The sequence below is a fragment of the Papio anubis genome, chromosome 17, assembly GCF_008728515.1.
Source record: "Papio anubis isolate 15944 chromosome 17, Panubis1.0, whole genome shotgun sequence".
Lineage (NCBI taxonomy): Eukaryota > Metazoa > Chordata > Mammalia > Primates > Cercopithecidae > Papio > Papio anubis.
Genome location: NC_044992.1, coordinates 36,188,786 through 36,211,139, shown reverse-complemented (window position 1 = coordinate 36,211,139; position 22,354 = coordinate 36,188,786). Strand labels below are relative to the sequence as shown.

Below are 22,354 nucleotides of genomic sequence, written 5' to 3'. Positions count from 1 at the left end.
ATGAGAAAGCCTGTAAGTGACCAAGAGCCCACATTGTTCTTCCTTCTCTTAGGAAAATGACACAGGGCCCCAAGAGGGAGAAGTGTACATTGCTCTTGTATTGAAAGGTGTCTAAACTACTTATCCCCCAAAGACAGTAAAACTCTGACACTGCAGGTTGTGCTAAACTTTCCTCCTCCGTAGCTTTTAGAAATGAGTGTTAGTGAGTAAGAGGTAAGTACCAATGTAGGAATACTGTGTTCTTTACATTTGTTAAGGGGGAAAAAAGATTTTCCCAAAATTTTGCTCTTCTTTTTCAGGCCTCCTTATCCCAACTCTGGACTTCCTTCACCTTCCCATGTCCGTGCCACCCCAAACTGAATAAAGGCCTCTAAATATTGTGCCTCTGCCTAGGGCTTATTGACAGCCCTGTGATTTGTCCTGGTTATAACCTAGATGCATTCCTGTTAACCATCAGGTGGCTCTTGTAGGATCATCAGGAGCCCCAGATCACCTAACTTTGATTATGACCTGTATTAACATGGTCTATTTTTCCTCTAGGCCCTAAAGAACCCTGAATTCTCCCTCATGGAAGATGGTTGCAATTTATTTTCACAGTAATATTCTACTTTTTTTTTTTTTTTTTTTTTTGAGATGGAGTCTCGCTCTGTCGCCCAGGCTGGAGTGCAGTGGCCGGATCTCAGCTCATTGCAAGCTCTGCCTCCTGGGTTTATGCCATTCTCCTGCCTCAGCCTCCTGAGTAGCTGGGACTACAGGCGCCCGCCACCTCGCCTGGCTAGTTTTTTTGTATTTTTTAGTAGAGACGGGGTTTCACCGTGTTAGCCAGGATGGTCTCGATCTCCTGACCTCGTGATCCGCCCGTCTCGGCCTCCCAAAGTGCTGGGATTACAGGCTTGAGCCACCGCGCGCAGCCAATATTCTACTTTTAAATTGGGCTCTCCCCAAAGCTAGCTATCTAACCTAATTTGATGTTAATAAAAAATTTCAAGAAGACTTCTAGTGCTTTCTTATTCAACCCCTTAGAAAACCTATCTACAGCTGACAGTGAACCACTGATAATAACTTTATTTAAGTGAAAAGACCACCATAATCAATGTCTACCCATCAGCTTTGGTCCAAAGTGAATCACATTTTCCAGCCTCTTAATGATAATACAAAATGTCAATTAAGTCAACAAAAAGTGACTGAGTTCTTTCCATGTTGCAGGCACTGTGCAAGGGACACAGACACACGGAGATGAAACAACTATGAATTCATAACGTGAACTCATATGCCAATACATGCAGTAAAGCCAGAGACATGCTAAGATGGAATTTTGTACAGGAAACAGTAAGGGACAAAAGAGGGATGGTAAAGTCTACCTTAGAGAGTTGGAAAAGTCTTCCCAGAGGAGTTGAAATCTGGGATGGGTCTTGAAAAGGAGTATATGTAAGCCTGGGTGGGATTCCAATTAGAGCAGTAAAGAAAGCCCCCACCCTACATTGTATCAAGCTTGAGAGTTTGCAAACTACTTTTTCATGAGTTGCTTGATTTAATCCCTCAAACACTCACTGAGATAAGGATTAGCATAACAGCTGTCTGAGCTGTAAAGACTCTTACTTTTAGATAATGATACTCAGGACCAGAGAGGGTAAATAATTTTTCGGAAGTCCAACAGTTAATAAATGGTAGCCAACCCTAAAATTCAATACCAAATATAAGTAAAGGCTTAATCGCAATGGTAGGCTGGAGCCAATTTGTACTGGCCCAAGAGAGCCAACTGTTAAATATTCAGGGATTTCGAAAGCGTGTTGTCAAACTCTGGGTAGTTTGAAATCCCACTACAGCAAGAGTATTTATACCACTGAAACTGGCATATGCTACAAATCAGGCCTTTCTTTTCTTTTCTTTTCTTTCTTTTTTTCCTTTTTGGCTAGCCAGTTTACCAACATCACTCTACTTATTAGTACCCCACAGGGCTGGACTCAAAGCCTCATCCACTTCTCTATGATTTAGAAGTCAAATGTTGGAAAGAAAAAATATGACTCAGTGATTAGGCCATTGCAAAAAAAATCATCATCTTGCTAAATGAATTTTTATGTCAAAAATTACTTATGAAATTCCTTACTTGCCCTATGTCTGGTCTTTGTGAGGAAGAAGATAAGGTTTTAGACGAAGTCCCTACCTGTGAGGGAAAATTGCGAGGCTTTCATAGATGTAGATATTGACTTCCGGGCTCATTCATTTTTAGGTTGTCCTCGTCAGTTTTACAAATCCCAGTTCTATTTCTGTATTCATGATAACAGGGCATCTCACCACCACTTATGTGAGCTCACAAAAGTAACAGCTAGGAGCTCTAAGATGATTTATAATGTTTAGAAATCATAGATATTTAAAGCAAGAGGGGATTTTATCCTATTCATCCAGTGTTCTACGTTAGAAATCTTCAAAGCCTGCATATTTGTAAAACTCCTGTTTATTTTAGGAATAACCTGAGCCCCTCCACATTGAGTGTGTGGCATCTTTCCCTTCCTACCTTCCTAAAAGTATTGTCTGCCTCAGGTGACCCAGTTTATAAGCAATTTTAACAGGTTTTTAAATAAACAGAAGCCCCTGAAATACAGATAAGTCAAACCAGGCCAATTTCCCAATGAAAGTATCTTGAAGGGAATGTGCAGTCATTTGGGGACCTGTACAATGTGCTACATTGTCAATTCACTTCTTCATTTTAAACAACCCCACCTCATACCAGCTTACTGCAGATCTCTTGAGAACTCCACAGAAGCATACTTTAAATATCAGACATTTTTCTTTAAAACATCTGGGATTCTCTTCAAGCGCTGGTAACTGAGGTTTATGTACTGTTGCATCTATGTGGGTAAGAAATATTTACAGATACTGAATTTGCTTTTTTTAAAAAAAACGTAACTTTTGTGCGTCTTGCTGTAATCTTTGCAGGCTCTGCAATCTTTACCAATGTCTTTGTAAAGACATTTTCTTTGAGTTTCTGTGAAGTACATTTCTATGATGCCATATATTCTAGGTTTAAGTGCAAAAAAAAAAAGAGAGAGCAAACAGCTTCTCAGCAATCAGATAATTATTTACAGTGTCTTTTGTTGCTGTTGTGCTGCTTTATTAGCATAATACCCTCTATGCTACCAGTAATCCATTTGTTTCCAGAATTTACTTGGGACACACAACTTGGGAAGAGTTTACTATGAACCCATTAAAGATCGACATGGAAACATACTCATAGTCACCATCAGGGAGGTGGAGATGCTTTATTCATTTTTTAATGGCAAATGGATGCAGATCTCAAAGCTGCAAAGCCAGAGAAAGTCTCTATCAACACCTGAGGAGCCAACAGCATTAGACATTTTACTGATAACCATCCAGGTACGTAGTTTTTTTCTTAATTCCCTGGTATATTTAAGGTTCCAAACACAATTATTGAAGGTCTAGTGAAATATAGCAAGAGCTATTTACATATGCAATGATGGAGTGGAGAGGATCCAGAGACATGTTGTTGCAAATGCAGTTTATTTTTTATTTATCACTCTCTAGATCTGGAATTCATTCGGCAATACAAATAGTGGGCACCCAATAAAGCATTTTCATACCCTGGCCAATGAGCCAATAAGAAACATTGAGGCCAGGCGCAGTGGCTCATGCCTGTAATCCCAACACTTTGGGACCGAGGTGGGTGGATCACCTGAGGTCAGTAGTTCGAGACCAGCCTGGCCAACATGGTGAAACCCCATCTCTACTAAAAATACAAAAAAAAAAAAGCTGGGTATGTTGGTGCATGCTTATAATCTCAGCTACTTGGGAGGCTAAGGCAGGAGAATCACGTGAACCTGGGGGGTGGGTTGCAGTGAGCCAACATCATGCCACTGCCCTCTAGCCTGGGCAACGGAGTAAGACTCCATCTCAAAAAAGAAAAGAAAAGAAAAGAAAAAAAGTAAAGAAACATTGAGACAAATAATTGAGTAGGGGATAGGGAAACTCTAGATAGTGTAATCAAAACATTAAACCAATATCTGAACGAACTGTAATAATAATACATTTCTAAATTGTATATATATGTGTGCATGTGTATTTGTGTGTGTGTGTACATGCATGTGTATGTACAAAAACACCCTCACACATATTTACTCCTGCATATTCCTTACAATACTCTCTTGGGACAGACAGGCATGATTAAGTCCATTTTAGGAATGAAATAACTAGAGGCCAGGCCCAGTGGCTCACACCTATAATCCTAGCACTTTGGGAGACCAAGGCAGGCAGGTCACCTGAGGTCAGGGGTTCAAGACTAGCCTGGCCAACATGGTGAAACCCCATCTCTACTAGAAATACAGTAATTAGTTGCGATGGCAGCTGCCTGTAATCCCAGCTACTCAGGAGGCCGAGGCAGAATTGCTTGAACCTGGGAGGCGGAGGTTGCAGTGAGCCAAGATCACACTACTGCACTCCAGCCTGGGTGACAGAGTGAGACTCCATCTAAAAAAGAAAAAAGAATAGAAAGAGGGAGGGAGGGAGGTTGAGAGAGAGAGAAAAAAAAGAAAAGGAAAGAAAGAAAAGAAAAGAAAAGAACTAGAGCTCAAAGAGGTTGAATGACATAGGGCTACACACAGAGGCAATTTAGTGAAGCTAATGAAGCTTTGATGTCCTTCAGCCTTCACTTGTACAAGCCCTTTCCAGGTCCTCTCAGGGACCATAGCAATTTTGCATTCATGACTTTGTGTCGTTTTCCTTAAAAAAGACAACGGAAACTATATCCCCTTGCGTCTCCACAAAACTTGATTTTGTCCCTTGGCACACAGCTAGAAAATGGCAGAGCTAGGGGTTCAGTTCCTATCTTCGGATTGGAAGCAGGCTTCTTTCTGCTACATTATATCACATTCTAAGGTAGAAGTCAGGATTTTAGTGAGTGGGGGACAGGAGATGAAATAAAGGATAAAAGACTTACTTGAATACTGAATATCCACCAAAATTCAAAATCCAGCTAGCTTACATGCAGCCTTTGGCCTGGATGGTGGAATTGGGACACCAACCCATGTATGCTCCTGAGTCCAGCACGCTCTCTCGGCCTCACACATTCTTTTGTGAACGTGGGCTTCAAACTGTTTCTTTTTTTCTTTCTTTCCTTGTTTTTGTTTCTTGTTTTTTGTTTTTTTTTTTAACCCAGTGATAGGAATGAATTGCATAGGACACTTCGGTTAGGTAGAAAAATTGGCAGAAACATCTACACTGAGCCCCATACAAGCAGTGGCATATCCACAGATAGCCAACCTGGAGTAAGGGAGAAGGAAGGACCCAGTTGCACAGAAACAACCCAAATCTGAGCTTCCGTCCCAGGAGCCATTTGTGGTCACCCTAAACAGCTAACTTAGTTTCTAAGTTACTTTCATTCCCCGCCAAGGGGTGGCAAGTACAATAATCTCATTTTTTCATTCCTCACACTGGCCCAAACCAGGACAAAGGCCAGTGAAGCAAAGGTAAGCTAATTGGTCAAAGCCAATACCTCTGGATTTAATTTTGTGGAATTCAGGTTCATAGGGAATTGACAGAGAGTATGGGCTTGTGTGAAGCAGGTGGGGGCAGGGAACACAGACACATTTGAGGCTCCCCTCTTCACCTTTTATAAGCAAGTGCTAAAAGAAACATTTAAAAAATCATAATAAATTGAGCTTTTACAGGGTGACTAATACACTAATCCCCTATAGGGATAAACTAGGGTCTGGGCTACCTTTGCTCCTAGAAACACAGCACAGGCCTCAGCATGATATAATACCTGGTTTCTCCTAGACTTATTACATTAAAAATGTGTTACAGGTGCAGAAAAATTCCAATCTGGTGAAAGGTTGTTAGAGAAGGAAACCAAAAATAGAGGCAGGATCGGGTTTCCACATAGATCCAAGTGGAAAATTTACCCCCGCTGACTGGCACATTCCCACCTGATGTCATTCCCACCCACCCCCACTCTCCCGTCTCCTCCCCCTACTTCTTCTCTCTCCCCTCCTTCCCATACAAGTCTCACACTAGAGAGGAAATGGGAAATAAAACCAAGAGGACTGGTATCCAATCCCTCCTAGACTTAAGATTTAATTATGTCAGGAGTTGGCCCCACCAATTCAACATAAAGGGAGAGATGGGTCTTGGTGGTACCCAAAGCAGGCTGGCAATTCCCACAATAACAGGCCACAGACCACTCTCTTTTCTCAAGGGTAGTGGAGTGATGACCACCAGGCCTTCTCATTGGAAGCCTGGGCTTCTTTCTGCTACATCACATCACATTCTGTGCACCGCTTTGAAATCAGGATGACTGGGTGTGATACCGACTCCACCCTTTCTGGTTATGTGTCCAGGGCATTATTTAACTTCTCATCCCTCACAGTTCCTCCTCTGCAAAAAACCTACTTCATAGGGTTCTAATGAAGATAAGTGAGTTAGTACATAAATGATTAAAAGAGTAGCACAAAGTAGTGCTCAATAAATATTAGTGATTTTTATTATGTCTCAGAAATTTTTTTTTCATTTTTGTTTTAATTTCATTTTAAGTTCCCGGGTACAAGTGCAGGATGTGCTAGTTTGTTGCATAGGTGTGCCATGGTGATCTGCTGCACCTATCCATCACGTAGATATTAAGCCCAGCATACATAAGCTATTTTTCCTGATGCTGTGATGCTCTCCCTCTCCTTGCCCCTACCAACAGGCCCCAGTGTGGGTTGTTCCCCTCCCTGTGCCCATGTGTTCTCATTGTTCAGCTCCCACTTATAAGTGAAAACACATAGTATTCGGTTTTCTGTTCCTGCATTAGTTTGCTGAGGATAATGGCTTCCAGCTCCATCCATGTCCCTGCAAAGGACATGATCTCATTCCTTTTTATGGCTGCATAGTATTCCATGGTGTATATGCTCCACATTTCTTTATCCAGTCTATCATTGATGGACATTTGACTTGATTCCATGTCTTTGTAATGGTAAATAGTGCTGCAGGGAACATATGTGTGCATGTGTCTTTATAATAAAATGATTTATATTCTTTTGGGTATATGCCCAGTAATGGGATTGCTGGGTCAAATAGTATTTCTGATTCTAGGTCTTTGAGGAATCGCCACACCATCTGCCACATTATTGAACTAATTTACATTTCCACCAACACTGTAAAAGCTTTCCTATTTCCCTGCAGCCTTGCCAGCATCTGTTGTTTCTTGACTTTTTATTAATAATAATCACCATGGGGGGGCGGAGCAAGATGGCCGAATAGGAACAGCTCCAGTCTCCAACTCCCAGCGCGAGCGACACAGAAGACCGGTGATTTCTGCATTTTCAACTGAGGTACTGGGTTCATCTCACTGGGGAGTGCCGGACGATCGGTGCTGGTCAGCTGCTGCAGCCCGACCAGCGAGAGCTGAAGCAGGGCGAGGCATCGCCTCACCTGGGAAGTGCAAGGGGGAAGGGAATCCCTTTTCCTAGCCAGGGGAACTGAGACACACAACACCTGGAAAATCGGGTAACTCCCACCCCAATATTGCGCTTTAAGCAAACAGGCACACCAGGAGATCATATCCCACACCTGGCCGGGAGGGTCCCATGCCCACGGAGCCTCCCTCATTGCTAGCACAGCAGTCTGTGATCTACCGGCAAGGCAGCAGCGAGGCTGGGGGAGGGGCGCCCGCCATTGCTGAGGCTTAAGTAGGTAAACAAAGCTGCTGGGAAGCTCCAACTGGGTGGAGCTCACAGCAGCTCAAGGAAACCTGCCTGTCTCTGTAGACTCCACCTCTGGGGACAGGGCACAGCTACACAACAACAACAACAACAACAAAAAAGCAGCAGAAAGCTCTGCAGACACAAACGACTCTGTCTGACAGCTTTGAAGAGAGCAGTGGATCTCCCAACACGGAGGTTGAGATCTGAGAAGGGACAGACTGCCTGCTCAAGTGGGTCCCTGACCCCTGAGTAGCCTAACTGGGAGACATCCCCTACTAGGGGCAGTCTGACACCCCACACCTCACAGGGTGGAGTACACCCCTGAGAGGAAGCTTCCAAAGCAAGAATCAGACAGGTACACTTGCTGTTCAGAAATATTCTATCTTCTGCAGTCTCTGCTGCTGATACCCAGGCAAACAGGGTCTGGAGTGGACCTCAAGCAATCTCCAACAGACCTACAGCTGAGGGTCCTGACTGTTAGAAGGAAAACTATCAAACAGGAAGGACACCTACACCAAAACCCCATCAGTACATCACCATCATCAAAGACCAGAGGCAGATAAAACCACAAAGATGGGGAAAAAGCAGGGCAGAAAAGCTGGAAATTCAAAAAATAAGAGCACATCTCCCCCGGCAAAGGAGCGCAGCTCATCGCCAGCAACGGATCAAAGCTGGACGGAGAATGACTTTGACGAGATGAGAGAAGAAGGCTTCAGTCCATCAAATTTCTCAGAGCTAAAGGAGGAATTACGTACTCAGCGCAAAGAAACTAAAAATCTTGAAAAAAAAGTGGAAGAATTGACGGCTAGAGTAATTAATGCAGAGAAGGTCATAAACGAAATGAAAGAGATGAAAACCATGACACGAGAAATACGTGACAAATGCACAAGCTTCAGTAACCGACTCGATCAACTGGAAGAAAGAGTATCAGCGATTGAGGATCAAATGAATGAAATGAAGTGAGAAGAGAAACCAAAAGAAAAAAGAAGAAAAAGAAATGAACAAAGCCTGCAAGAAGTATGGGATTATGTAAAAAGACCAAATCTACGTCTGATTGGGGTGCCTGAAAGTGAGGGGGAAAATGGAACCAAGTTGGAAAACACTCTTCAGGATATCATCCAGGAGAACTTCCCCAACCTAGTAGGGCAGGCCAACATTCAAATCCAGGAAATACAGAGAATGCCACAAAGATACTCCTCGAGAAGAGCAACTCCAAGACACATAATTGCCAGATTCACCAAAGTTGAAATGAAGGAAAAAATCTTAAGGGCAGCCAGAGAGAAAGGTCGGGTTACCCACAAAGGGAAGCCCATCAGACTCACAGCAGATCTCTCGGCAGAAACTCTACAAGCCAGAAGAGAGTGGGGGCCAATATTCAACATTCTTAAAGAAAAGAATTTTAAACCCAGAATTTCATATCCAGCCAAACTAAGTTTCATAAGTGAAGGAGAAATAAAATCCTTTACAGATAAGCAAATGCTTAGAGATTTTGTCACCACTAGGCCTGCCTTACAAGAGACCCTGAAGGAAGCACTCAACATGGAAAGGAACAACCGGTACCAGCCATTGCAAAAACATGCCAAAATGTAAAGACCATCGAGGCTAGGAAGAAACTGCATCAACTAACGAGCAAAATAACCAGTTAATATCATAATGGCAGGATCAAGTTCACACATAACAATCTTAACCTTAAATGTAAATGGACTAAATGCTCCAATGAAAAGACACAGACTGGCAAACTGGATAAAGAGTCAAGACCCATCAGTCTGCTGTATTCAGGAGACCCATCTCACACGCAGAGACATACATAGGCTCAAAATAAAGGGATGGAGGAAGATTTACCAAGCAAATGGAGAACAAAAAAAAGCGGGGGTTGCAATCCTAGTCTCTGATAAAACAGACTTTAAACCATCAAAGATCAAAAGAGACAAAGAAGGCCATTACATAATGGTAAAGGGATCAATTCAACAGGAAGAGCTAACTATCCTAAATATATATGCACCCAATACAGGAGCACCCAGATTCATAAAGCAAGTCCTTAGAGACTTACAAAGAGACTTAGACTCCCATACAATAATAATGGGAGACTTCAACACTCCACTGTCAACATTAGACAGATCAACGAGACAGAAAGTTAACAAGGATATCCAGGAATTGAACTCATCTCTGCAGCAAGCAGACCTAATAGACATCTATAGAACTCTCCACCCCAAATCAACAGAATATACATTCTTCTCAGCACCACATCGTACTTACTCCAAAATTGACCATATAATTGGAAGTAAAGCACTCCTCAGCAAATGTACAAGAACAGAAATTATAACAAACTGTCTCTCAGACCACAGTGCAATCAAACTAGAACTCAGGACTAAGAAACTCAATCAAAACCGCTCAACTACATGGAAACTGAACAATCTGCTCCTGAATGACTACTGGGTACATAATGAAATGAAGGCAGAAATAAAGATGTTCTTTGAAACCAATGAGAACAAAGATACAACATACCAGAATCTCTGGGACACATTTAAAGCAGTGTGCAGAGGGAAATTTATAGCACTAAATGCCCACAAGAGAAAGCAGGAAAGATCTAAAATTGACACTCTAACATCGCAATTAAAAGAACTAGAGAAGCAAGAGCAAACACATTCGAAAGCTAGCAGAAGGCAAGAAATAACTAAGATCAGAGCAGAACTGAAGGAGATAGAGACACAAAAAACCCTCCAAAAAATCAATGAATCCAGGAGTTGGTTTTTTGAAAAGATCAACAAAATTGACAGACCACTATCAAGACTAATAAAGAAGAAAAGAGAGAAGAATCAAATCGACGCAATTAAAAATGATAAAGGGGATATCACCACCGACCCCACAGAAATACAAACTACCATCAGAGAATACTATAAACACCTCTACGCAAATAAACTGGAAAACCTAGAAGAAATGGATAATTTCCTGGACACTTACACTCTTCCAAGACTAAACCAGGAAGAAGTTGAATCCCTGAATAGACCAATAGTAGGCTCTGAAATTGAGGCAATAATTAATAGCCTACCAACCAAAAAAAGTCCAGGACCAGATGGATTCACAGCTGAATTCTACCAGAGGTATAAGGAGGAGTTGGTACCATTCCTTCTGAAACTATTCCAATCAATAGAAAAAGAGGGAATCCTCCCTAACTCATTTTATGAGGCCAACATCATCCTGATACCAAAGCCTGGCAGAGACACAACAAAAAAAGAGAATTTTAGACCAATATCCCTGATGAACATCGATGCAAAAATCCTCAATAAAATACTGGCAAACCGGATTCAACAACACATCAAAAAGCTTATCCACCATGATCAAGTGGGCTTCATCCCTGGGATGCAAGGCTGGTTCAACATTCGCAAATCGATAAACATAATCCAGCATATAAACAGAACCAAAGACAAGAACCACATGATTATCTCAATAGATGCAGAAAAGGCTTTTGACAAAATTCAACAGCCCTTCATGCTAAAAACGCTCAATAAGTTCGGTATTGATGGAACGTACCTCAAAATAATAAGAGCTATTTATGACAAACCCACAGCCAATATCATACTGAATGGGCAAAAACTGGAAAAATTCCCTTTGAAAACTGGCACAAGACAGGGATGCCCTCTCTCACCACTCCTATTCAACATAGTGTTGGAAGTTCTGGCTAGGGCAATTAGGCAAGAGAAAGAAATCAGGGGTATTCAGTTAGGAAAAGAAGAAGTCAAATTGTCCCTGTTTGCAGATGACATGATTGTATATTTAGAAAACCCCATTGTCTCAGCCCAAAATCTCCTTAAGCTGATAAGCAACTTCAGCAAAGTCTCAGGATACAAAATTAATGTGCAAAAATCACAAGCATTCTTATACACCAATAACAGACAAACACAGAGCCAAATCATGAATGAACTTCCATTCACAATTGCTTCAAAGAGAATCAAATACCTAGGAATCCAACTGACAAGGGATGTAAAGGACCTCTTCAAGGAGAACTACAAACCACTGCTCAGTGAAATAAAAGAGGACACAAACAAATGGAAGAACATACCATGCTCATGGATAGGAAGAATCAATATCGTGAAAATGGCCATACTGCCCAAGGTAATTTATAGATTCAATGCCATCCCCATCAAGCTACCAATGAGTTTCTTCACAGAATTGGAAAAAACTGCTTTAAAGTTCATATGGAACCAAAAAAGAGCCCGCATCTCCAAGACAATCCTAAGTCAAAAGAACAAAGCTGGAGGCATCACGCTACCTGACTTCAAACTATACTACAAGGCTACAGTAACCAAAACAGCATGGTACTGGTACCAAAACAGAGATATAGACCACTGGAACAGAACAGAGTCCTCAGAAATAATACCACACATCTACAGCCATCTGATCTTTGACAAACCTGAGAGAAACAAGAAATGGGGAAAGGATTCCCTATTTAATAAATGGTGCTGGGAAAATTGGCTAGCCATAAGTAGAAAGCTGAAACTGGATCCTTTCCTTACTCCTTATACGAAAATTAATTCAAGATGGACTAGAGACTTAAATGTTAGACCTAATACCATAAAAATCCTAGAGGAAAACCTAGGTAGTACCATTCAGGACATAGGCATGGGCAAAGACTTCATGTCTAAAACACCAAAAGCAACGGCAGCAAAAGCCAAAATTGACAAATGGGATCTCATTAAACTAAAGAGCTTCTGCACAGCAAAAGAAACTACCATCAGAGTGAACAGGCAACCTACAGAATGGGAGAAAATTTTTGCAATCTACTCATCTGACAAAGGGCTAATATCCAGAACCTACAAAGAACTCAAACAAATTTACAAGAAAAAAACAAACAACCCCATCAAAAAGTGGGCAAAGGATATGAATAGACATTTCTCAAAAGAAGACATTCATACAGCCAACAGACATATGAAAAAATGCTCATCATCACTGGCCATCAGAGAAATGCAAATCAAAACCACAATGAGATACCATCTCACACCAGTTAGAATGGCGATCATTAAAAAGTCAGGAAACAACAGGTGCTGGAGAGGATGTGGAGAAATAGGAACACTTTTACACTGTTGGTGGGATTGTAAACTAGTTCAACCATTATGGAAAACAGTATGGCGATTCCTCAAGGATCTAGAACTAGATGTACCATATGACCCAGCCATCCCATTACTGGGGATATACCCAAAGGATTATAAATTATGCTGCTATAAAGACACATGCACATGTATGTTTATTGCAGCACTATTCACAATAGCAAAGACTTGGAATCAACCCAAATGTCCATCAGTGACAGATTGGATTAAGAAAATGTGGCACATATACACCATGGAATACTATGCAGCCATAAAAAAGGATGAGTTTGCGTCCTTTGTAGGGACATGGATGCAGCTGGAAACCATCATTCTTAGCAAACTATCACAAGAACAGAAAACCAAACACCGCATGTTCTCACTCATAGGTGGGAACTGAACAATGAGATCACTTGGACTCGGGAAGGGGAACATCACACACCGGGCCTATCATGGGGAGGGGGGAGGGGGGAGGGATTGCATTGGGAGTTATACCTGATGTAAATGACGAGTTGATGGGTGCAGTAGACCAACATGGCACAAGTATACATATGTAACAAACCTGCACGTTATGCACATGTACCCTACAACTTAAAGTATAATAATAATAAATAAATTAAAAAAAATAAATAAATAAAAAATAATAATCACCATTCATGTCTCAGAAAATTTCAAACAATGCTAGGCTGCCCTCAAGACACACCCAGTCCACGGAGACCTCTGGTAATGGCCTAATCATCTCATCGGGCATTTTATCACGTTTTCTACCTTTCCATCACAACTAAGGAAAAGCTGTATAAAACTAATGATCCACGATGGGGTTTTCAAAACAGATAAGGGCTTTAACAAAATCTGGGCCCAGATTTTGTTAAAATCTACGAATCCCTAGGACCCCAGGGAAACTCCAGTGTCCAACTCCCTCAAATTCCTGATCTTCTCAAATCCTAGGCCTTCACAACAGGCCTCTCTCATTTATCTGTGAAAGAGCAAAAAAATCCTCCTCACCCTTGCCTGGGAAGGAAAAAAGTTATTGTGGACAAGAGCCCCTATGAGCAAACTAATCGGCAATGAGAGTATTTCCAACAGAAAGGCCCCTCTCAGATGCTAAGTTTCTCCAACCATTCTCTTCAGGGATCACTTTAGTCCTTGGAAGCCTCACATGCAAGCTTTTTCCTGAAGCTTAATCTCTCACATGTGTACTATATATTCAGCTTTCTAACATTTGTCACTTCTATGATATCATTTGATCCTCCTGCAAACCCAATGAGGATGAGTGAGTCATTTTGTGTCCAGTTTGCATAAGAAGCCATGAATTTCAAGGAAGTACCTTGTCAAGGTCCTATCAGCCAAAAGAGGGACCAAACCCACAACTTCTGACTCCTAGACTGATGGCCTTCCCATTCCATCATGCTGCTATACACCCCTTCCCCCTCCTTTTCTCTGCATCCTTTGTGATTGTAGGGAAGCTGTGGTGAAGTGTGTCTTCTGTTCCTTCTCATCCCTGTTTTCCTTTTCTTCTCCTTAGACATTCCTTGTCACCTCTAGGTATTCAGTCTCTTCTTCTTACACCCTAGGTGCCCAGGACCTCTTCTTCCTTTGTCTGCTTTTTTTCCAGCACATTCCTACTCTTTCTACCCCTAAGCAGCTCGAAACACAAGGATCAAAAACTACAGGAATCAGAAAGATTGCTGGAAATGAGGCAATGGGCTGGACTTAGGAAACAATTGGGTTCATGTAAAAACTTGTTCACCAATATTCATAGAAGCATTATTCACAATAGCCAAACAGTAGAAGTAAACTAGAGGCCAAACAACAGACGAATGGGCAAACAAAATGTGGTATATCCATATAATGGAATACTATTCAGCCATTAAAATGAATAACATATGATCCATGCTACGACATGGATGAACCTTGAAAATGTAATGCCGAGTGAAAGAAGCCAGACACAAAATGCTAAATGTTGTATGATTCCACTTATATGCTATGCCCAGAATAGGCAAAACCATACAGACAGAAAGTAGATTAGTGGTTTCAGGAACAGCAGGGGGAGAGATAGGGGAATGACAGCTAATGAATGTGTGGTTTCTTTCTAAAGTGATGAAAATGGTCTGGCATTAGACACTGGTGATAGTTGCACAACCATGTGAATACGCTAAAACCACTGAATTATACACTTGAACAGGGTGAATTTTATGGCATATGAATTATAGCTCAATTAACATAAAAAGAAACAAGTGTAAGTAAAGACTGCATTAATCTTGTCCCCTTTAAAGAGAGCAGCTCCGATTCAGCCTCAGCTAATTACAATGGAAGAAAGTGGTCCCAGGCTTGAAATTTTTCAGTGTTTTGAAGATAAGTTGAAAGTCAAAAATTTTGGTAAAGTCTTTTTATTTTTATAATTTAGAAAATAATTCAGAAAATTAAATTATTTGCAGTCCATATAATCTTGGTCCTACAAAGACCACTAGCCACCATTTTGTCACCTCTACCATCGCGGATGGTTGAGCTTTCATACTCCATCCAACAAAATAAAAGTGCTGTAGTTATTGAAAAAGCAACTACCTATTGTTACTCTAACAAGCTCTCAGGATCTCTGATCAATGACGAGAAGGTGGATATACCCTTCCTAGTCACTGTGCAAGGACAGCATATTTTCTCCTGAAAGACCGGCCCCAGACCCCACCTCCTCTGGTCTTCTCACTTCACATTTAATGAATATTTTTTTCAGTGTCAACTAGGTGCCAGGCACTCTTCTAGGTGCTACAGAAAAAAACAAATGAATAAGTCAAGGTCCCTAGTCTCAAAGGAAGACAGACAGTTTTGTAAACAAATCAAGGTAATACAAGACAGAATTAAACTAGAGCCTGATCGCAGTACAAACGGCGTACTATGGGGAACACAGACAAAGCAGCTATTAATTCTGCCTGAAAATATCAGGGAAGGCATTGCAGAAGAGGTGGCATTTGGCTGAGCCATGAGGGTAGTTAAGTTAACCAGATGGAAAAAAAAGAGAGAGAGAGAAAGAACAAAAGGAAGGAGAGAAGAAGGAAGAAATTAAATAGATAGAATTAAATTAAATTGAAAGCACGATAAAGAAATGAGGCAGAAACTGGAAGAGTGGATTTCACCCTCCCTTAGGCCCACAATGGACCTTCCACAGTCTTCTTATGGCCTCTATGATGCTGGGTGAGAAAAACTTGCTTACATGATTCTCTCACACTGAAATGTGAGTTCCATGAAGGGAAGGATCGTGTTTTATTCATCTCGGTATCATCAATATCCTAGCCACAATGACTGATACATAGTAAGTGCTCAGTAAAAGTTGGTAGAATGAGTGAATCTGTGAAACAACAAACAATCGGAACAGAGAGATTAGGGCATGTATGGGGAAAGAAAAAAACAATCCATTTTGACTAGAGATAAGGAACACAAAAGGGCTATAGTGGAAATGGAGATTATAAAAGCAGATTAGAGGTCAAATCAGGTAATATGTAGAACCACAGGCATTCAATTTGGTGTTAGAAGGCCTTTTTAGGCTGGGTGCAGTGGCTCACACCTATAATCCCAGCATTTTGGGAGGCTGAGGCGGGTAGATCACCTGAGGTCAGGAGTTCAAGACCAGCCAGGGCAACATGGTGAAACCCCATCTTTACCAAAACTACCAAAATAAGCTGGGCGCGGTGGCTCAAGCCTGTAATCCCAGCACTTTGGGAGGCTGAGACGGGCGGATCACGAGGTCAGGAGATCGAGACCATCCTGGCTAATACGGTGAAACCCCGTCTCTACTAAAAATACAAAAAACTAGCCGGGCGAGGTGGTGGACGCCTGTAGTCCCAGCTACTCGGGAGGCTGAGGCAGGAGAATGGCGTGAACCCGGGAGGCGGAGCTTGCAGTGAGCTGAGATCCGGCCACTGCACTCCAGCCTGGGCGACAGAGCGAGACTCCGTCTCAAAAAAAAAAAAAAAAAAAGAAACCAAAACTACCAAAATTAGGTGGGCATGGTGGCGCATGCCTATAATCCCAGCTACTTGGGAAGCTGAGGCAGGAGAATCGCTTGAACCCAGGAGGCAGAAGATCAAGCCACTGCACTCCAGCCTAGGCGACAGAGTGAGACTCCATCTCAAAAAAAAAAAAACAGATGGCCTTTCTAACGTATCATAGATTATGTGGATGAGATAGCTTCTTTCCATTCCCACACATTTTTCAGGCTCCAAAACATTTTAAAGAAGGAAAAATGACAACATAAAGGCAAGAAAACACGGAGTAGATGCTCAATGATAGTCTTTTAAAAAATTGAATGAAAGAGTGAATTACTTTATCCCAGAATGCTGTTGGTTTTTATATAACCACAGTGTACTTCTAACTCACATTCTATTTGTGGTCAGTTCTGACCTCCACATGTTTTTCTCTGATACTCTTACCTATCCTATATTTGTAATCTTGGGTGTAGGTCTTTACAAGCACATTTTATTAAGTTTCAACCCTAATTATCATAGGCTTATTTTTCCAATGCATAGGGTCATTTAGAACTTTATTACTATTTTCCAGAAAGGCAAAACCATACCAAATTTGGGACCCACAAATTTGATGCACACATTCTTGATTTCTTTGTCCAGAATGTCAGTAAATAAGCTGAACAGATGGGTCCTCAGGACCAATCCCTACTGGACCATCACTCAATAATATGTCTACTATTTATTCACCATCTCCATTATGTACAAATCTCCCACCCAGATATTCAGCTTGGTAAAAGCAACATGGTCCAGATTCTATTTTTCCCATGTTATCCAGTGTAACAGATTACACTGGAGACTTCTCCCTGGTCTTGGAATCCTGTTCTATTGCTATAATAAATTAAGGTAATCTGTATGGTTTGCTCTTCACAGAACCATGCTGACTCCTCTTTAGTGTCTCCAGATTTGCTGGATGACTGCAAATTGATTGTTTGATGGTTCTTTCTCATTTCTCCTAAAGATCAATAAGTTGGCGGTCTTTAATTACTAGGGTCATTCTATGTTTCTCCCCTTCCTGTTTCAAAGACAGCCATATTTGTCCTTTTCTGGTCTTTAGGGACTTCTCTAGTTCTCCATGACTTCTCAAAAATAATGACCTGTGAGTCTGTAGCCACATCTGCTTGTTTAGCAAGTATCCCTAGGGTGCATATCATCAAATTCGGTGGATTTGAATACTTCCATTTTTCCTTTCCTCATTAACCATTTCTCTCCCTTTGATTAGTGTTCATTTCCCAAATTCCACCTTGACTGAATTTATTGTAGTCAACTACTTACTTGTGATCTAGGCTGAAGAGACAGGATAGAAGACATTAAAAAGTTCAGCCTTATCCATCCTGGTACTAATAAGAATTCCTTCTTGATCATGAGATCAAATTTTTTTCTAGCCTGTTTTGGTTTTTTTTTTTTTTTTTTTTTTTTGGCCAAGTGATCTTTTAAAAAATTGTTTAGATTTTGCTTTTCTGTGCATGCTCATTAGATGTTTCTCCCAGTTGTGACCATTCTTATTCTATCCCTCTTCTACTATTCCCTTATGGTCTGTTTAAGGTATCTGGCCTAATTTTCCACATGTTGTATACCTATTTTATACAGAAAAGCACTGTATACTGAGGACACAAAGCAATGAGAAACATAGCCTTACCATAATTTCATAGTACAGAAAAGTACTGGGTACTAAGGACAGAAAGCAACGAAAAACATAGCCTTACCATTAATTTCACAGTCCAGTTCAAGAAAATAACACAAAAGAAGAAAAATATAAGTACTCCTTCTGCTGTATGCCAACATTGCCTCTATTATAACACTGATTTCAATATATTGTGATCATCTGTTAACTTGTCCTTTTTGACCTCCTCAAAAGTAGGGATGACATCATATTCACCTGAAACCCCAATGTCTCACATGGTGCCTGACACATTATAGGGACTCAATATGTGTTTGATAAAGGATGAGACAGAGGAAACAATACATAATAACATCTGTTAGATGTTGCAGATGGCTAATTCAACAGAGGAAAGATCACTCCTTCAGAGTATGATGGTCAAGGAAGATCCCATACTTTTCCATTCCATATAGAATTCTATAGACATTTCAATGTTTGTTTTCTCACCTTCCCTGAATTTAACGGTAGAGTTGATTCCCTTTACCTTACCCTTTCAAAAAAATATTTATTTTCATTGGTATTATTTTTAATTGATGAATTATATTTTAATATATTTGTGGGGTACAAACTGATGTTTTGATATATGTATACAATGTAGAATGACTGAAGCAAGCTAATTAACATATCCATCACCTCACTTACTTATCTTTTTTTTTGTGGTAAGGCACTTGAACTTTACTCTCTTAGTTATTTAACCCTTGTTTTTTTGAAAACCAGGATATGCTCTAACCTACAGGAAACTTTCTCCTATAATAAGTGTATTAGTCCATTTTCACATTGCTATAAAGAACTACTTGAGACTGGATAATTTATGAAGAGGTTTCATTGAATCACAGCTCTGCAGGCTTAACAGGAAGCATGCCTGAGAGGCTTCAGGAAACTTACAATCATGGCAGAAGGTGAAGGGGAAGCAAGCACGTCTTACCATGGCAGAGTAGGAGAAAGAGAGTGAGGCAGGAAGTGCCACACACTTTTAAATCATCAGATCTTGTGAGAACTCACTATCATGAGAACAGCAAGAGAGAAACCCACCCCCATGATCCGATTACCTCCCACCAGGCCTCTCCTCCAATTCAACATGAGATTTGGGTGGGGACACAAATCCAAACCATATTAAGTTACCTGATTCACCACTCCTAACTTTGTGTCACAACCCCCACTGCCTAAATGTAAAAAGTTGTACCTACTGATATGGGGGGATGGTATCTGAATCTTGTAATTATTCATTATCTGAGTCCCTGCAGTTGTAGAGAGAATCAAAAGTCACAACCCAAATAGTTCACTGGAGAACTGACCACATAAAAAATAAGATTCCATTTAAACATCCCTGTACTTAACTTGGTTGACACTTACTATTGAATCAACAGCTTTGTTCAGTCTCTGCTGCTTTTGGAATATTATGATGTGACAATAGAATGCAAATTCAATGAAAATCCATTACAGGGAAAAATTTAAAATCTTGTAAAAGATACATAATTCAGTGAAGCTGATGATGTAGAGACCTAATCAAATAACATGCAAAGTCACTGACAACTGAGAATCTAGAAGTGGTAGACCAGTTAAGGATTGCAAAACATAACACGAACAAGGATTTCATAAGAGTGTGACTTGAATATCAACATTTTGTAAAAGATGCCAGGAAAAAAAATGTGAAGACTTCAAATACTTTTATAAACATTATCTTCTTCATCATTACATTTTAAAAGTCAAATATAAGTAGTAGCATTTTAGCTATCATACAATTTAGTTTTAAAAATTAAGCCAAAAAAGAACCAGTGCTTGATTCACTCTTTCTTCATTCTCAGAATTAGTGCATAATTATAGCTACAACTTAAATGTTAACATAAAATTCAATAAACCTCTTGGCAGTACCTTTTTAATTTTCAAGATAAGGAGCCTACTTACTGTAAAATTTGGATTCTGTTTTAAATCGTTTTACTTAAACGACTTTTCCATTTTAACAATCCAGAAATTACAAAGCTTCCGTAACTGTTCTGTCAGCTTTTACACTTGCAAATATCTGTTTCTCACAGCTAAACATTAAAATCTTCAAGGACAGAAATTATCAACTCTATTTTTCTGTATTAGCTGCCTCCACCACCACCTATTCCCAAACACAACTCACACATCTACGCTGGCACAGAAATCTTAGGCAAATAAGCATATAGAATATATTAAAAACTGATTACTGGCCAAGAGGAGAATTCCCCTGAAGGTAACAGTAGCTGTGCCACCACTTCCCCAGCATTCATGGTATACCTGAGGTTTCTCACCTAATTACTTAGTGACAGCTCCTTTCATCCATGACTAGCCTGCCTTAGAAAGGAAGAGGTTTTGAGATTGCCCTTCAAGGTGTTTTCTTGTTTTCTTTTTTTTTTTTTTTTTTACTCTACAGGATATTCTCTCCTATCACAAAAGGAGTCATCAGCGTCTCTCTCCTGGATTATATCTGGGTTACCTAAAGCTCTGTAGCTCTGTGGATCAAATCAAAGTTCTCGTTACCCAAAAGTTGCCCAACATTCTCTGCCACATAAAGATCCGTGAAAACAATAACATTTCTAGGTAAGTGATCAGAAGTTAAGATTTTCCTTGTGATGAAACAGTAGCTCAAATGACCAACTTGATGTTCCAGAAGGAAACTGAAGTGTTACTTCCCAGTGCAGTTTTTACGGTGAGATGTCCTCAGGTGCCACACTGGAGCAGGGCAGAGCTTAGTTTTGGGGTTTTTTGTTTGTTTGTTTTGTTGTGTTTTGTTTTGTTGTTCTTGTTTTTTGAGATGGAATTTCACTCTTTTTACCCAGGCTATAGTACAATGGCGCAATCTCAGCTCACTGCAACCTCTGCCTCCCCGATTCAAATGATTCTCCTGCCTCAGCTTCCCAAGTAGCTGGGATTACAGGTGTGTGCCACCACGCCCAGCTAATTTTGTATTTTTAGTTAAAGACGGGGTTTCACCATGTTGGTCAGGCTGGTCTCGAACTCCCGACCTCAGGTGATCCACTCGCCTCAGCCTCCCAGTGTGCTGGGATTACAGGCGTGAGCCACCGTGCCCGGCCAGAGTTTAGTTTTAACGCTAGAATTACGAGAGCTTGCCTGATGGTTGGTGGAAGGCATGAGCCCATTAAAGAGGACACTGTCCTTTCACATTCCTCTCTGCATTACTCATGGTACAACCATTGATGTTCAATTGGTTACTGAACAGCTGACCTTTTCTTTCAACATTGCTATTTACAGGATATTTTCTGTGTAATCTAAAACAGTCATGTTCTTTTTGTTTTCTGTTTTTATATATGGCCTATAGGAATGGGTTTTATAGAGCCAATGATTCCCCCTATCTTAAAATATCTCCTCACCCTCATTCTCCCTAACTCTAACCCTCTGGCCTGAGGACCTTGTATGTTTTCTACAACCCCTATAATTCTCTATGGAAGAAAAGAAGTAACAAGGCCTGAGCTTCTGGAAACTTGCTGTACAGTTTGGCATTTGGTGAATTACCCTGTTAGCTTTGGGAAAGTTGCCCAATCTTGGTAATCTGGCTCAACTTTACAACCCTCGTAGCAGGCCTCTGAAAGTCTGCTATAATGAACTGAATTGTGCTCAACATAAAAAAAGAAAGAGAAGAAAAGAAAAAAAGGAAAGGAAGGAATAGACAAGAAAAAAAAAAAAAAGAAATTATCCAGAATTCTTCAGACCTCAAAGGGCATAAACTAGATACTCCCAAAGAGTATAAACTAGATTCCAGTTACACTCATGGATTTGCTTAGCCAAAGGAGACTCTAATTTGGTCGTTTAAAATGTGATCCCTAAAGTGGCAAGACTTTATCAACTCTAATGTCTCACTAGGTTTCTTAAGTATTGCTTGATGACAATGGAGGAAATGAGGAGGAGGAGGAAGAGGAGGAG

The 22,354-nt window shown here is 40.6% G+C and overlaps 1 protein-coding gene across 1 annotated transcript in view; it reads left to right on the top strand.

Annotated features, from left to right (window-relative positions):
• ANKFN1 (ankyrin repeat and fibronectin type III domain containing 1) overlaps nt 1-22,354 on the top strand; it is a 196,436-nt gene that overhangs the window by 135,658 nt on the left and 38,424 nt on the right. Inside the window, exons 13-14 of the mRNA XM_017950614.3 lie at nt 3,160-3,375; nt 20,847-21,013. Coding sequence (XP_017806103.2) covers nt 3,160-3,375; nt 20,847-21,013 — 383 coding nt within the window. The remainder of the gene's footprint in view (nt 1-3,159; nt 3,376-20,846; nt 21,014-22,354) is intronic.